The sequence below is a fragment of the Drosophila albomicans genome, chromosome 2L (genome assembly GCF_009650485.2).
Source record: "Drosophila albomicans strain 15112-1751.03 chromosome 2L, ASM965048v2, whole genome shotgun sequence".
Classification (NCBI taxonomy): domain Eukaryota; kingdom Metazoa; phylum Arthropoda; class Insecta; order Diptera; family Drosophilidae; genus Drosophila; species Drosophila albomicans.
The window spans coordinates 4,026,885-4,044,586 of record NC_047628.2 but is presented as its reverse complement, the minus strand read 5'-3'; the positions used below and the strand labels follow the sequence as shown (position 1 = coordinate 4,044,586).

General features: G+C 39.7%; 1 protein-coding gene across 3 annotated transcripts in view; it reads left to right on the top strand.

The window, feature by feature from the left end:
* The window catches only part of LOC117564697 (uncharacterized), a 177,700-nt gene that overhangs the window by 141,410 nt on the left and 18,588 nt on the right, over window positions 1–17,702 (top strand). For all 3 annotated transcript variants that reach the window (XM_052002190.1, XM_034243572.2, XM_052002191.1), the window contains 4 exons: window positions 4,380–4,485; window positions 10,114–10,812; window positions 11,524–11,640; window positions 16,620–17,020. In XM_052002190.1, the coding sequence (XP_051858150.1) occupies window positions 4,380–4,485; window positions 10,114–10,812; window positions 11,524–11,640; window positions 16,620–17,020 (1,323 nt within the window). The remainder of the gene's footprint in view (window positions 1–4,379; window positions 4,486–10,113; window positions 10,813–11,523; window positions 11,641–16,619; window positions 17,021–17,702) is intronic.

The window sequence follows — 17,702 nt, the reverse complement described above, 5'->3', positions numbered from 1 at the left end:
CGATTCATCTGTAATAATTCTGAAGTCCCTTGAGACGTGCGACAACCCTGTCACGTGTCATTTGATTAGCGTCAAATTTGAATAAAATTCACTAACACCTCAAGTCCTCTGCCGTAGGGCGAAGGTCTGGATAGATATATGTTAGCTCTCTCACAATTTGGGTAGACGCCTAAAACGCACATCAATAAAAATTGGGAAAGTCGAAAAAGGCAGCTGCTTGTCAGCAGAAAAGAAACAAAAATAGTAAGCAAATGCTGCTGCCGGTTTGACCCAAACAAAAAGGCAAATACCGCCATGATAACAATAACAAAATCCATCGTATGACAGCAATATGCCAAGGGGCAAATAATATAGCAAGCAGTTAAGGAGTTCTTGGGGAATGAAGAGGAATGGGAACTCCGAAATGTGGGGGCGTTTGCTATTTTCAATATATGGATTGTGTAGTTTGTTTGCTATAGCGGAGACAAGCGACACTTTAACATGCGGGCTGGCACTGTTAAGTTAAAGCTTTACATACCGCTGTTAGGCTTGTGCACTTTAACAGTAGACAGTTAAAGTGAAATTGTTGTTGCTCTGTAAAAAGCCAATCAAGCCTTTGGCCATGTACCAGCTACCAAGTTCTGGCCAGTCTAGTTATGTGCAATTTTTGTCTTTGCTTTGGCTTTAGCAATTTAGTTGTTGAGACACGTTTTCTTGTTACGATTGTAATGAAATTTGTTACAACTTCAAGTGAATTGTGCGCCCCAGCCCAATAACAACAACAACAGAAGATAGCAAAAAAAAAATGCTAGCGTCGGCGTCGCAGTCACGCAAAGGGCTACGACAACGGGACATCGGACAACAGAAGGAGAGACTGGAAGCGCGTCGCGTACTTTGTCATCATTTTATTTTTATGCGTAGTTGCGTTTAATAAAGTTTTTATATGGGTCCTGGACAAGCCTATACATGTCACCCACACAAACACACACAGACTCTGTTTGTGTGTATTCGAATGCTGTGCTCTTGAATTTCGGCTCTGTGGTGTATCGTATATCGTATTTATAATCAAGTTACGATTATAGGAGCCTGCAGCTTTAATGCATTGGTCCAGGCCATCGGTCCGTAACACATTTTTATTCATATTTACGAGCATTCCACGGGCAACGCATAAAACATTCAGCAGAAAAGTAACTTCACAATTTCAATTTCCCACGCTATCACCGAACCGGGAAGGAGGGCCAGGAAAGTGGGCAAAGAATACAAGGAGAGTAAACACCTACCATACATGCCAATTTTATGAACTCATAAAACCATTGCGATGGATTTGTATTTGGAAGCCCGAAGGCTTTAGCGGTACGCCTGATCATATAAAAATCTAATCCCTATTGCGTTTCCACCCTCTTTTCCTATGTCTTTCTATCCCTCTCTCTCTCTATCTCTTTTTACCACCTCCCTTCTAAAACAACTTGGCGCTCATCCAGTTGACAACGACCCAGATCGCTTACAGCTATTGTTGTCTTTATAGGTCTCCCACAAAAACATATGCCTTGAAACTATTTATGCATAGTGAACTTAAAAATAAACATAATTTTTCAGTTACACTGGCAACGTGTGTGGCTTATTTTATTGTAACTTTTGTATACACTGGACTACTATTATTTATTACTTCTGAGTGTCTGAGGTGGCGAACTTTATTTACTTACAAATATTTCTCCAATCTGCATAAAGCTCTAATTTTTAAGCATGCTAAAAGTTACAGTTTAAGTTCAGCCATCTGAGTACCACTACTTTCGAGCAAGTGTTATTGGAATGCCAAATACACACACACAAACACACATGCATACACTTTTATAAAACACATTCAGAGCAATGCATTTATAGCCAGCTGCCACAGCCCCCAGAGTTACTACTAGCTTACAAATGCCGAACTACAACAAAAATTCTTTTGTAGCCGATGTGCCACAAATGGCATCACTAATAGAGATGATCACGTGTTCACTATATAGACTATTTCACTTCTTTGATGACAAATATTACAAAAAAAATATGGACAGTTTTTAAATAATATAAGGAAATATGGTTTGAATGTTGAACCTTCACCGGAATAGCCAAGCTAACCGCAATACTAATGGCAAAAGCAATACCCATTCAATAGATTTGATTCCATTATTTATTTTTTTTTTTTAAAAAAGGGTTTCGTTCTTTTCTCAAACTGTAATATTTGATAATTACAAATTCCACCTTTCAGCAGCAAATTCTTGTTTACAAGAATGCCAAATATCAGCCTTAAATAATAGATTTTAAAATTTCGATAAAATAAAGAAATTTAGCGTGAAAGAATAGTTTGAGAGAAACTAATTTGTTTGTAGACTATACATTTACTTTATATTTTCAAGTCTTAAATGAGTAATAACAGGACAACTAACATTTTCGTACATTTTATTTGGCGTACTATTTTTGGTATATTTTAAGGTTAGAAGTGCGGTCACATTGCCACGTTGCTAGTACAATCCTTCTGACACCCGCCATAAATTTCAAATTCTCACGTGTGCATCTCTGTTGTTTGTGGGTTCCGTTAGCTGTTAACTGTTGCTGTTGTTAGTCGTTTTATCTTCTGTTGGTAGCGTTCACGAATGTAGGTGCTTGTGTGTGTGTTTAGCAGTATGTAATTGTATTAGTCGAGAAGTAACCAGCACTAAGGCTGCTTCCTGTGCGTCATCGCTACATTTGTTGTTGTTGTTGGTGTTGCTCATTTGCAGTAAACGAGGACAGAGCTTTGCTGTTTTTGTGGTTGCCGTTGCTAGCGTTGCTGGTGCTGCATTTAAGCGTTACGCACTTCCTGCACAGAATGTTATTACTTCCGTTGCCGTTTAATTGATTTTGAAGGTGCGTTGCCAGCGACGAACATGGAAACAGGCAGGCGCAGGCACTGGCAAAATCTTGTGCCGTTAGCCATTAGCAAATTGTAGGTTAAGTGCTTTGTATGCTCGGCAATGCCACGCCTCATACACAGCAGCTTCCTGGAACGCAGCTTGGGCCATTGCACCTGTGCTGTGGTTTAAAGTCCTCTCTACCTCCACTTCACTTCCACCTTCACTCCCACTCCCACTCCCCTCCCACTCCCACTCTTACTCCATATACTATAAACCGCACTTTCGCTTTGTGCGGTTTTTGGCCACTTTTTCAATGTTATGAAGCTGTTATCCTTGCTGCCAACGTTATCCATGCGTAAAAGTTATTAGTGGAATGCACTCACTAAGCATGCGGCTCCATCCAGTTGAACAGGGGCAATCTGTAAAAGGCGGGGAGGGGAATGGTGACAGCCTGGGCTGGCTGCAAAGCCTGTTTGTTTGCTACCAAAAACCTCAAACAGCACTTAAGTTGTTGCCAACTGCAAGAGTTTGGTTTTGGTTTTGCAATGGGATTTACTTGAAGGCTCCTCCCCAGTCTCTCTTGCCCTCCACAACTTACCACGCTCTTACTGCATCTCGGTTAAGTGGCAGTGTGGGGCAAGTGGCAGACAGGCAACTGGCAACTAAGCACCTTCTATCTGCCAGACACAGCTCAGCATATTTTAATTATTTACCTTGATTGCAACTTTATCAAATGCTTATGAACGCAACTTTTCTTATACTGTTGCCAAGCGCGGTGAACTACAAAGAGTCTCGGATTTCATATACGCAGATTAAAAGTGGGAAATTAGGGATGGGAAATCAATAAGCGACTTCTAAAAGTCACCTTTATAAACTCTTTTACCATAGTTCCAAGGTGTTTGATTGCACACTCAATAAATAAAATTTACCATTAGTTTTTCCGATTAATTTATTCTCACAGGTACTCGAGTTTTTGTTCGTCTCCAATCTAATTAACGCGCCGTCTATCCAATCAACGTACTCGTATACTTTTTAGATAAATCAAAGCAAAACATTCATTGACTTTCTGCCTCGGGGAATGCTGCAAGCTTGCCAGCCAATATTGCGACCCATTTATGCATGCAACCAAATCCAAATTTGAATTTAGCAACAATACCACTGATGCGGCATCGAAAACATTTTGAAAAACATTCGCGAATGAATCATGTTGCCTGCTAATTGACTACGAACCGCAGCATCCGCGATTGTTTTCACATTAGCCATGATTTTTCACACACACTCCCATACACCATCTGCTCTTTTAGCCCCCAAATGATAAGTGAGCCGCTATTAGTGGGTCAATTAGCGGGGGAGTTGCATCTGCTCCAATTCATTTGGTCTGTGTGTTTGTTGGGTGTGAAAATGTGAATCTGACACAAGTGCAAAAGCGAAAGTGGTCTGTGCTAATTAGCCCAGCTAGTACTTACGTAACCCGTCTATCAGCAGATCGACTAACACAAACTATACCCGGAATCTCGATCTTTGCAGGGAGATCTGGACTACGGTATTACCACCGGAAACAAAAGATGTATACACGGCCATTCTGGGCGTTACTAAAGCCAGTCGCATTGATGAAGGTGTCTATAGCTGCAAGGTAAGTTTTATTATACTTTTTTCAATTTAAATCTCTGCATTCTTTTGCTAAGGATCGACTCTATTAAAAATATTCAGTTATTTTTGGGGAAAATGAATATTAGACATTTAGGCCGTAAAGTAAATGATCAATTTCCCAAATAATTTGATTTATAGGCCAGACAGTCTGAAGCTAACCCTACTAATCGAATTACCAACTGATTTACTGATTTATAACTTACTTCCCCTTCATGAGTCTTTGTGGGCTTCACAAGCAGGTCTACATAAGGCCTTTCACTAAATGTCAATGGCATAAAAAATCCCACCTCAAAGCCATAAACATGTTGTTCATATTTAGTGATAGGAGAGAGCTATAGAACAGCAGTTCCTAAATGAGGCTCCACATCTTGGTCTTGTTGTGGCATTTCTCGTACATGTCAATATTTTTTACAAGCCATTTGCGTAATTTGTTATTTGCCAAGCCATAAACAAAAATGGTTACCGGCCCGTCGGCTTTTTAGGTTTAATGGCCTGGAACAGTTTAAAGACTTAGTAAGTGCGACTAAGTAACGGAACAGAGAGACTGCTGAAAATCCTCAGCAGTTAAACAAAATGTTTAAATCCCATAGATTAAAATTTTATTTGCAGACTTAGAACTCTGCACGCACAAATCAAAATAACCCACATTTAAGTGATTGAAACTCTCGTTGTGTTTTTCTTTTTAATTTTTTTTTCTGTTTCTCACTTCTGTTGGTTTATTTTAATTTGGCTAATTAAAAGCGTTGGCGTGTAGGAAACAGAAACGGAAACAGCGAAAAGTTAAAAGTAATTTTGTGGCATTTTAGGAGAATCTTTTTTATTTTATTTTTAACTGCCTGTTTGTGATTTAATGCCAACAAAAAGTGGGTCTGGCTGACTGGCTCTGTTGATATGCCAGCTTAAAGCTTGGAATTAAACTGATTAGATAAAAGTTTCAACGGAATCCACAAATTACCAGCAAATCCAAACTGAATTAACAGCAGTAACGAGTAAGATTAAAAAAGAAATTGTTGCGTGAAGCAATAAAAAGACAATTTAATTGAATTTGTGAATATTCACTTGCTGGCAACTGAAAAAACTAAACATGCAGATATCTTTTCATGGGTTTGTTCAAAGGTCTTTAAGATATCATCGCGCTTCATAACTACATAAAAGACAAGCCTATGGTACCTCAAAAACAACAAATATTACTGACTATTGAATTCTTTTCATGATCATGCTTAACTTTTTTTTACATTAGTAAACTTTTCGACTCCAATATTATTTACACATTGTTGTAAAAGTGTGATTACTTATATTTAGAATAATTTGGATTCAAGCAAACTTTCCATTTATAATTAACTTAAATTCATTGTGCATAAACTTTAAAATATTGAAAAAGTTGTCACTCGACAGTGTGCAAAAATACTGAATAAATTTATTTGGTGAGAATATACAATCCTTAATAAATTGCACAAAAAGTTGTTGCATGTCCTGCGAACTATTTAAGCTGCTGCAAGGTGCCCCTGCTCTAGTGCCCTGCTTTGGTGTTGTAGTGCAAGTGCAGCAACAGTAGCAGCAGTATTCCTTGAGCTGCAATCTCAAGTCGCTGCCATAAATTTTCTTACTTTAAGACCGCAAAGAGCATCAAGAGCAGCAGCTGTTGCTTGCAGAGGAGAGACCACAGAGCTAACGAGCGAAGATTTTCTTAAAGCCCAGAACCAATTGTATTTAATGCGCTGTCCGAGCGTTCCAAGGGGGATTTCGTTTGCTTTTCTCCCGCTGTATGAGTCCCCCAGCACTGTTTTGAGGGCTGTCGCTTTGTGCCTTTGGTTCGCCTAGTGCCAGCTTCTCGCTATTCCACTTATTTCTGTATGGACCACGTAATGACGCCATCAGATCAAAGGCAAAGGCAAAAGCAAAAATACTGAATTCGACGCTGTTGCTTTTGCTTTTGCTATTGCTGTTGCGGCCCCAGTGAAGAGGAGTGGGTAGAGGAAGAGGAGTGGAAGCGGCCTCTTGGCAACTGTTGGCAGCTGCTACAAGAATTGCACGTTAATCAGCGGACTGTGCTCGCCATCTCTCTCCTCTGATTTTTTCTCCTCTTTTTTGCTTTCTCAGCGGACAAGCTTAATGTACAATCCCCAAAGGTTAATATTTGCCGTCTTGAAACTGTAAAGCATAAATCCTTTTCAATAAGATGCGCCCCAAGGTGCGAGTGCTATGCAGCATGTCAACAATGTGCGTGCATGTGTGTGGTATATGTGTGTGTGTATGTGGCACTTCATGTCGTCCATTATGCACCAGGGACTCCATCATCATATTCATATACGAGGGAAAGAACGATGACTTGAGTCGGTACATAAGAAAATACCCTCGGGCTGTAAGCGCAGTCATTATTTATTTATTGATATCAACTTGCAATTAGTTCATTACCTTCAGGGGCTTGCCGTCCTTAGGCTTAACTGCAGTTCGTCCAATTAATCTCATCGATTGTGTTTCTGTCACGTCCATTGATTTATGTCCGATTTATGTGCTTGTAACACGACACTTTACACGGTTTAAAGTCCCTATAAGCCGTCAATTGAGTACGGCATTAAATTCATACGGGATCGATCTACAACACTACATTCTTCAATACCTCACTTAACGGCCACAGCAGGCGCCAATCATTGTAATGCGAAATCATTGTTATGCAAGCAACACTTTTTTGTGAGGGACCGTAATGTTGAGTGTTTTAATTTTATTTGCTATGGATTTCGGTAACTACAATATTTTAATTGTAATTGAACTCATATATACATATGTACATAAGTAGTGGGATTGGTACAGAGAAGAAGCATATCGTTGGCATTATCCTTGGTGACATGCACTTTTCAGTTCGTAAAGACGCTTTTATCTGCCGACTGTAAAAGGGAACCATTTTGGCGCATCAGCATCATTAACATTGGAAATTTTGTGGCACAAGTGTTGTGGCATGCCACCATCTACTATAGCGATTTTTATTGACTGCAGAGAGACACAGAGACTTAGAGCAAGGGGACAAGGTGGTGATGGTTGGAGTTAGGACTAAATGACATTAGCCATACTCGTACAATGTGCTGTTTAACGACTTCGACTGTTAATGAGACGCAACTTTGAGCTTCAGTCTTCAGACTTGGGCAATAAAATCACATTTGGGCCATAAAAAATTGTATGCTCGCTGTCGTTGTCGCTGTCGCTGTCACAGCTGATGAGGTTTGTGGCTAAATGAGTTAATTGCCAATTGGATTTTGTGACTGGCAAAGATTTGTTGACGTTGCAGGGTCGTAAAGTGCGGGGCCATTGCGCCATTTTTTGATTCGTGCCACAAATTTAAAACAGCAACTTCAAATGGGCAAATACTCGAATGCCGTAAAGCAGCAACTTAAGAGTAACAATCTTTTGAATTGCTGCTTCGCCAAATGCTCAGCTCTGTCTATCAAATGTTTCCGGCTCAGTTGCAACAAAGTGCCAGACACAGACACACATCCAGACATAGACACTTGCAACAGATACACCAATACCATCAACAGCATCGACGGCAAATGCATGCCACATGCCACATACCGGCAATGAGGAGCCCCGAGGTGTGATCCTGACGTCGCTGCTCGTTAGTTTGTCTGCTTTTTTAAATTTGAAACGGATGTAAGGCCCCAGTCCTCCCAACCAATTGTGAGCAACTGCAACAACATCATCATCATCATCATCAGCATTATACTAATGTCGAACTCTGCAGGGCTATGACTCCATCGCCATCTTCCCTTTCATCTAAACCCACCGACATTCTATTCCCTGAGAGCAGCACGAGCAGACGCAAAAGTTTTGTTTTTTCTGTACCCTTCTTCCTCCCACGCACACACGCAAACATACATTTATGCAACATGTTTGTGCCACATGACACAGTTGAGCTTTAAGTAGCTATGGAGGCAAACACACCAGCCAGACACCGCAACAAAATCATGTTATCCTTATTTGAAAACGCCCTCTAAAAGGCTTACCAGTCCATTCAGCACAGACTGCGCGCAATCAGCCAAAGTCATATCCAATCAGCAGACAATGTGTTCGCTTTTTAGCCTGGCTAACAACAGTCCAGACAGCTGGCGAGAGCCAGTGCCAGTGTATTAAATTCAAGCATGTGCTTCGAGCAAACAACCAACAATCGTTGACATAAGGCACACACGTATTGTTAAAGGACAGTTGACTTGCGCCTGCTTCAACTGTTTCTGATGCTCCTGTTGCTGTTGTCATTGCTGTTATTTATCAGGTCCATCGAGAGCCAGCAGCAATGCACGTCGCACAGTGGGCTGCACTGTAAATGACATAAAAAGTGCATCATTTTCAATAATGTAGCTCATACAAATAAAATTAATTATATTATGTTCCATACATTGTTTTAATTAATCTTTTTTTTTATATTACCAAAATTACTTATTATACCCGCTACCCATAGAGGAGAAGGGTATTATAACTTTGTGCCAGCAGGAAATGTATGTAAAGTATATACATATATTCTTAATCAGCATCAACAGCCGAGACGATCTAGACCATGTCCATGTTCATCTGTCCGTCTGTCCGTATGAACACCTAGAGCTCAGAGACTATAAGAGATAGAGCTATAATTTTTTTTCGACAGCATTTAAAGCATTATTAAAGAAATACATTTGTATGGGCAAAAACGCCTACTTACTAGGGGCGTTAGTTGCTTTGGCTGACAATCTGGTATATTTCGCCGCGGTATTATGAATGCAGTACTATACATATATACCAAATATATCATGGTATATTGTTAGTACTTTTTAGTATTTTTTGTATGTTTTGAGAATAATACCGCAATATTTTGCTTTTATTCAAAATGAGTAGCGGGTATTTCACAGTCGAGCGCTCTCGACTGTAACTTTCTAACTTGTTTTTTTTGTAAAAATGTTTAGATATTGCATAAAATATTTCGGATAGTTGCCATTTTTGTATTCTATAATTAATTTTAACTTTCATTTTTTTCCTGATTTCTCACATTTCCCCTTCACTAGGCATGCATTCTTTATTCCAATAAACTTGAGTCCTTTGTCATGATTTAGCTCTTATATAGGCTTACTCAAAGACGTAATGAGTAAAATATTGTTGGTAAGCCTGTGTTAATATGTTATTAAAGATTTGTCCGGATCAAAAGGCGATTGATCTAATTTTCTATACGCCATCCATTGGGTAGGACAATCTGGTATATTTACATACTCTATGGTATATTTCGAATGCAGTACTGCATCGATTTTATAATTTTTGACGTATATCAACTTGGTATACTTTTAGAATAATACCGCACTGTGGATAACGGGTATCTCACATTCAAGCATACTCGACTGTAGCTTTCTTATTTGATTCATGATTTGTTTTTAATAATGAGACACTTTCGTTTACTATTAACACTCTTATTAAGTTACTCATTATTTCAGGTTTTCTCAACATATAAAAATAAAAAAAGAATACCAAAAACTTAAAATTTATATATCTTTCATTCTAACATTTCAATGTTATTCAACTATGTTAAATGAAAATTGAGTGATATATCGAATAAGACGCAACTGCTTTTTCAACATCTGTTTTCTGATCTTTGCAGGTCACCGATTGGGGCGTGGAACAGTGTCGCTCATTACATATCCACATCAAGTCGCCACCTCGACTGCGGGTGGATCCTGCGAGTGTGACGCTGCAGCGTGGTGACTCGCTGCGAGTGCGTTGCCTCTCGCCGGGCAATGATGACATCAAACGCTATGCTCAGCTGGGCTACAGCTGGACGCGGAATGGCGTGCTCTTTCAGTCGGATGCCGCGACAGCCATGTGGGAGGATCTCTATCCGGATGGCAGCATATTGAAGATCAACAACATACAAAAGTCCGCAGAGTACGCGTGTCTAGTGTCCAATAGTGTGCGACCCGTGTCAAGGAGTGTCTACATCAATGTCATTGAGCGCAATGCAGTCCACGTGTGTCTGGCAGAGTCCAGCTATGGGGTCCACTGGCCCACCAGTGCTCCCGGTGCTCCCATTATCACTGACTGTCCTCGTGGCTACGAGGGACACTCGCGACGCATCTGCGAACAGCGGGATGCCGGCAACTCCAGCTGGCTGCTGCCTGACTTCTCTAGCTGTGTGCGGGATGAGTTGTTGCTCATCTACAATCGGTTCCGAGCTCTGAGCGCTGGATTTCAGCAGACCAATTCGTCAAATATATTAAAGGCTTGCTTTGACTACACCCTGCAGCGAAGGCCTAACTTTCTGCCGGGCGAGGCGAGTTTCCTCATCGACATGCTGCATGAGGTGGGCGCAGAACTGAATAAATCTGAAAAGGGCCGAAAGGGTGAATCTAGCGGAGCGAATAGTTCAACTAAAGTTTGCGCTCTTCTTAGCAATTCTCGTGATTTCCGATTGAGCGCCTGAGCTACTTTGTCTTGAGAAAACTGTATAATATCACGAGGGAGGAAAAGTTGTTGCCTCAAGTAGTATTCGTAGTAGGTTCGCATTCGCCAAATTCAATTTTGAACAAGTATCGCGTCTTGGGATGCACTGCAACTTGAGCACTTTTAAGACTTTGCTGGGATGGGAATGAGACAAGTGCAAAGAGCTCAAAGCGTTACAAACATCTTGTACTCTTACCTGAGGCTCGGCCTGAGCCTGGACGTTAAGATGCCTCATCCACAAGCACTTGTGCAGGGGGTTTTTGGCAGAAACTATTTTTACACGCAAATGAATGCAAAAGCTGGCAGAAGCTGGCGGGGCGACTGGCAATTTTTCACACAATTTTCAGAGCCAACTTATGGTAGAGTGAAAGAAGAAAAGTTTTCCTCCTCTTTCGGCCGCTTGGCAACAATTTTTCATTTTAATGCGCACACAAATTTCCCGCCTAACGAATGGGCTTTGGGCAATGGGCAATGGAAGAGTGACTCTTATGTTGTGCGCTGTGCTTCCACCTTTTTGGTCCACTTGTTCAACACTCAAGCTCACACTCGTATTTCTTTGACTATTTTGCAGCTCGACACCTATTTGCAATTGAAAGGCACACAATTGGAGCGTGAGATGGCTGCGGAGATAATACTCCGCATTCTGGACAAAGTCATGCAGAATGCACAATCCCTGAACAGTCAACAGGTGAGACCACAACACTGCACTACACTAGAGTATATAGTTCAAGTCAGCATTAAGTCTATACTTGTCTGTGCATGCACAGACATGCTCGCGCATGTACAGTATGTACTTCCCAGCGCACATAAATTATGTGAAAAGAGCGGCAGTCGAGCGAGTTTCGGGTGCCATAATTTATAACCTACAGCCATATTCAATATTTGCCAGACTGGTTTGCGGCTCTTTCCAGATTTATTACACGCTCATACACATTTAAGGGCCTAAATTGGACTGCGCTCTGCGGTACTACACACATTTATAGTATAGTACAACGATGTGTGTGTGAGGTGGTGTGGGGTGTGTTGGGGTGTGTGTAATACGAGTCGCATTTTTCACTGGTTTTACTTTTATTTAGCATGTAGTTGGGGTTTGTCATTGGGCCGCAATTTACATTTGTCTACCGCAATTCGAACTACGACTAAACCAGCCACAGAATTGATACTATGTTTGCTGGTAATGAATACCTTCGGCAGAAGCCATGTATTTTGTGGCTTGAAAGGCCAATTTGTTGGCAAGCATCTTGCTAAATTGCATATATTTTACTTGAAGTATTGAATGATTCAACGATGGTGTTGTAGGTGAAAAGAATACTACCTAACAGCAATCAACGTAATGCTAAAAACTGCAGCCTAGATCTGAACTATGAAAACAATTTTATCTTACATTACAGCTGGAATACTTTGTAAATTTAAATATTCCGTATTACGTCTATTATTTGAGGTTTTAGATTGAATTTGTATATTATCACTTTAACTTGACTATTGTTTACCCAACAGTAAACCACAAAGTAGATGCTCAAACTTGCCTCAGAGTTGTTGCTAATGAGCAGCAATCAAACAGTTCACTTATGAACGAGACAAATGAGCCAGGCTCAATGGTACTCCAGACACCTGGCTGCACCGCAAAACAATAACCATTACCCCTCCCCTTCTTCATTCTCTTCCATTGTTACAGCTACCTCCTTATGGCCATCGGACAATGACGGAAGCTACTTATGGCCTTGTTGCTGTTTGGTGAAAAGTGCGTATCCCGTTTGTCCTTTGCAGCGCTGTCAATGTACCTTGGACCTTGACGATCTGAAGTAGAACGAGTGCGGGTTTTGTTGTTGTTGGCGGCTTTCGCTCTCACACTCGACTTACTTAAGTTTTTAAGTGGCTCGCCAGCCAGAGTCGAAGCTGCTGTCATGGAAGGGAGGCGAGGATTTGGGTCTGGGCTCATGTTTTATTCCTTGAACACACTTTGTTTTCGCGAAGTGCGGCATAAAAGTAACAGCCACGGTTGCTGGGAAGGAGTTGGTTGTATTACACCAAGCAGGCAGGCAGTCGCATGCATCCGGCTTCAATTTTGATATGCAAATTTATGTGAGTGTTGATTGCAGCTGTTCGGCGTGGGAGTAGTAGTAGTGGGAGAAGTAGTAGCATGAAAGTAAAAGCAGCTTGATCCGCATTCGCATCCTCATCAGCAACGGTGACTCAATGTCAAGGACCTCGCTTTAAGGAGTAGCAGTAAGTTGGCGAATGAAGCAAACTGTACAGCATAATCTATTAGCTGTCGCTAGCTCGTGTTTTAATATTCATCTTTTAAGATCGGGGCACGCGCGGAAATTAAGCAAGTTTTTATTGCGCAGTCTGCATAGCAGATAGTTGACTTTAGACAAAATGAGGATGAGTGACTAAGAGCCCAAATGGCAGAAAGTCGATGGGGAGAGCGTGAAAGTTTTTAATGCGCTCAAATTAATTTTGTTTGCCTTCGAGTTCCCTTGAGTTATGGCATTTCAATATTAAGTATGCGCCATGTGAGCCCGAAACTTCACCAAACACTTTTATGTTTTATTTTCTTTTTTTTTTTGAAGTTTAAAAAATTTTTATTAGCAAGGCGGAAAAAAGAAGTTGCCAACATAATTGGGTCGATTAAATGCCAGCATTTCAACTTTTCTCAACTTGCCAAATAGTTGGCAGTCTTCTTATTGACTCTACCAAAACTATTGAAGGTACGAACGAATCGAAAATACTTTTGTCCGAACTTTTAATTAACAGAAGACTACTGCAATCGATAATGTTCGTTAAGAGAGGAGAACTATCAAATAAGTTAACGTAGAGAGATAATTAAATATATTTTTGAGCTATTTAAATTTAAATTCCATAAATTAACAATCATATTAACATGCAATAATGTGACAACAGAAACCATAATTTTGTGCCCACATGTTTTATCAATTAAATAAAATGTATTTAAATTCATATATGAATGAATATTGTGAATGAATACGATTGCGGTGTATTGAATACATATTATCAATTTCAGTTTATACAAGCACATACATCCACATATTCAACATGAGTTGTTCTGCAGTTGGCCTTATCAATTGGTTGTTGATAATTCTGAATTATGATTGCATTTCTCATGCTTAAAGCAGATTTTCATTAAATTTATTTTTCGTCTGATTAACATTGTTTGCGGTAAAGCATTTTGTAGATTTTGCAATTGAAAAAGTTTTATGCATAAAAGTTGCCGATTTCAATTGCCTTTTTAATGCTTATATTTCAATTTAGAATGCCCCAAAAAAAAGACTTAATTTAAATATACGAGAAAAGTTTCAATGCCTATTGACTCATTATCGAGGGAGCACAAACTAAGTGGCAAACAAACTTCATTGACCTAGTTTAAAGAATATTTACTCTAATTCGCAGGGTCGGACTTATTTAAAAAAAACTTAAACTTGTTTATATTTAATGTTGTCTCACCTTCTCCTTTGATAAAAGACCATTCACCGAACCAGTTTTTTTTATTTATACTCTTACTCGTATTAATTAAGAACTTTTTTCACTATTTTCCCCATTTTCAATTTCAGTTGAGATCGTATAATCCGCTTCTGTTTTGGTTTTTGCTATTCTGCTTTAACTGAGAAAATTAAATTTCAGTGTTTTGATTTGTCTTCAATTCAAGGTTGCCGTTTCTCTTTTGTGCGTTCCATTTGGCCTCCTTTAGTTGCTAATGCGCTCCTGCCAAATATCCTCACATTCTGCAGTTTGACCGAAAGAAAACTTTAGCAAAGACTGGCTATTACGAGAATTTTGCCATTCAAAAATTAAATTCGTAAAGTTCACGACAAATCACTTAGCAAAAAGTAGTTGGGGAAAAAACGATTGCAAAAACGCAGTTCAAAAGTCGCAGCAAAACTTTCAAATCAGCAGAAAAGTTTAACACACTCACACATACGAGCACACGTATGTGACGTGTGTGTGGCCACGCCCACTATGTGTTGACCGCCCTAGTGATTTGCCGGTAAACTGTTCAACGTGGCCAGGTCGCAAAGTTAAGCGGACTTTTCGCTTCTGAAACTATTTAGAGCAAATTTTCATAGAAATTTTTTCCGTCTTTTAAAAGGAAATCATACAACTGCTACAATTTGCATAGGCGCAAGGGGCGTGGCATGATGACTGTGGATGATGACTGTTGAAGTTGAAGTATTTTGTATTTTTTTTCTTTTTTTCGTTTTGTATTTACAAAGTTGCAATGGAAACTTTTTCAATTGGAATTGTTTTCGGTTTCAATTGCACATGGATGTGAGTCCTGTGTCTCGTAATTTCATTTATCCTTAAATATATCCTGCCCAACAAGTGCGCAAAGATGATTTGCACAGGAAATTGTGCCATCACAGCAAAAAATGCAATCCGAACATTGAAAGTAGAAGACGTACATGACAAAATAGTCAAGAGAACATTTCAAAATTGAAGAGAACTCGGTTGAAAATCGATTGGTTCATTGCCCGCTTGTCCGCTCGAATGCTACTTAAGTTTAAGCTTTTGGCAAACCCTTGACTTCAGAATGCAACAATTTATAATTTGATATGAGTTCATTGACTTGCCGGCTCACTTATTGTTGTCCTGCTTTCTGCTGTTATTGCCAACAGAAAAATATGGCCAACTCCAACGAGTTTCGCCACCGCCATTTGCTATTGATTTGTGGTGTGTAATGCTCATCGAAACTATCTGCTGACTGCAAAACAATTGTTTGCACTCCTCGCAAAGGATTCGTAGAACTTGCACAAGCGATAAGCCAGGAAATGGTAGAATAGCTTAAAGTAGAGGTTGCTTATTTTAGAGCGCAAGGTAAAAGTTTATTTGCAGGAGTGCCGAAAACCTCACTCAAACTAAAAATAAAGTTATTCATATTGTATGAAGTATGATGTATCTGTAAATAACACTTGATATTATTTTTGTATACAAAAATGTTATAGCAAATGTTGAGTAAATAGCGTCTAAGTGCTATGGCAACCGTCTAATAAATAGCTTGACACCTTGAGATACCCTGTTAATCTACAGCATGCCTAACGGGGCATTAACCCAAAACTGTATATTAAGCAATAGATATTTTATTTAATATAATAACTGACATATGGAAGGTTGAACTTGGCATTCCCAAAAAAGAAGAAACTTTTACTTTTCACCTTTAATATTTAATTGTTTTCAATAACGCAGCACATTCATATTGAAATCAAGATCAAAAAGGAAAGAGGCAGTCCTAGTGTGATCAGCTCATTTGTAAATAACATATTAAAGTTATCGATATATAAAATATTATTTTTAACTCTTTGAGTAGGGATACTCAATCATGGATGATGGTTATATGAGGATGATTCCAGTAATTTAAGTCTAGATGATGGTTTAGCTCCAGAACAATACCTAACTCTAGCAGGGTATCTTTCTTTTATACTTTGAGACTCGATGCCATATTTTTTGAGCGATGAGTCCAGTCATAATGAGTTCTAGCTACTGAACAACAAAGGCAAGCAAACAATTGATTTCGATTGACTGGGTAGAAAATAAAAGCAACAACAAGCTGTTGTCTCGGCAACGGTGTTTACGCTCTCTCATATTGATAACTTGACCTTCATTCCTTTGGGCAGACATGATTTAACGCGACAACAATATTTCTTTTTGCAGCAAATTAAAAAGTTACAACTTTTAACGCAATCTGCGGCACTGAACCGCGAGACAATTGCGGCCTCACAATTGGCCACATCGACAAGGAGCAACAGTGGCAGCAACAGTCAGGCAACGTCCTCGGGAACGACTGCTGACAGTTCAACAACTTTGACCGCACAGGGAGGCGGCAGTGGCGGTGGCGGTGGGGGCAGAGGTGATGGAAACGGCAATGGCAATGCAGGAGCTGTCCTTGCCCCGGGCAGTGCTGCAGGCAAATTGCAGGCCAATCGCGGCGATGCTGCTGGCGCCACGAGTATTTTGACAGTCGATGAGGATACATTGTCACTGGATCGCCTGAATTCGCTGCGCATTTATATGACCTCCGTGAAAACGTTGCCGTTCAATTTACGCATTTACGGGTGAGTTGCTTCAACCCGAATTAAGAACATTTCATTTAGCTCAATTTAAATCGTGTGGCTCCGATCGCTACGCATTCCCTTTATGCAAATATCACCTTAGATAAGCAATTTTAAATTTAGCAAATAATTCAAAATTAGGCACTTGTTCCGCTTTCTTTAATTAAAAAGTTTTGAATGTATGTATTTGGTAGTTCGATTAATTAAAATCTCCTTGAAAATAAGAAGAGCAGTGCCTTTCACATTTCAAGTGCTCGCACTTTGCATAATTTCATAATTATAAAAAAAAAACGTGAATGCAAATTTCTGCTGGCCAAGTAAACAGTAAACTTGGCTTTATGATTAATATGCCACCTTGACGAAGGGAGTAGGGTAAACGGCAAACGGTAAACGGTGAAGATATTTTGCATTCTCTTTTAATGGAAAATTTACTTTATGAGCAAACATAAATAAGTATAAAAGTGAAAAAGAAAATGCGTAAAACAACAAGCACACGCGCTCGTGTTTACTATAAAATGGATCATAAAAATTCAACTTGACAGACTTTGCCATAGTGTGCTTGGATCTCCTTGAAATAGTGCAGAGCCTTACCTTGGCAAACAGTTTTGACTTCTTTAAGTGTCTAATTAAGCTAATTAAGTGAGGTGGCTGCATAGCAGGTCCGGGTTATGATTTAATGCTTTTG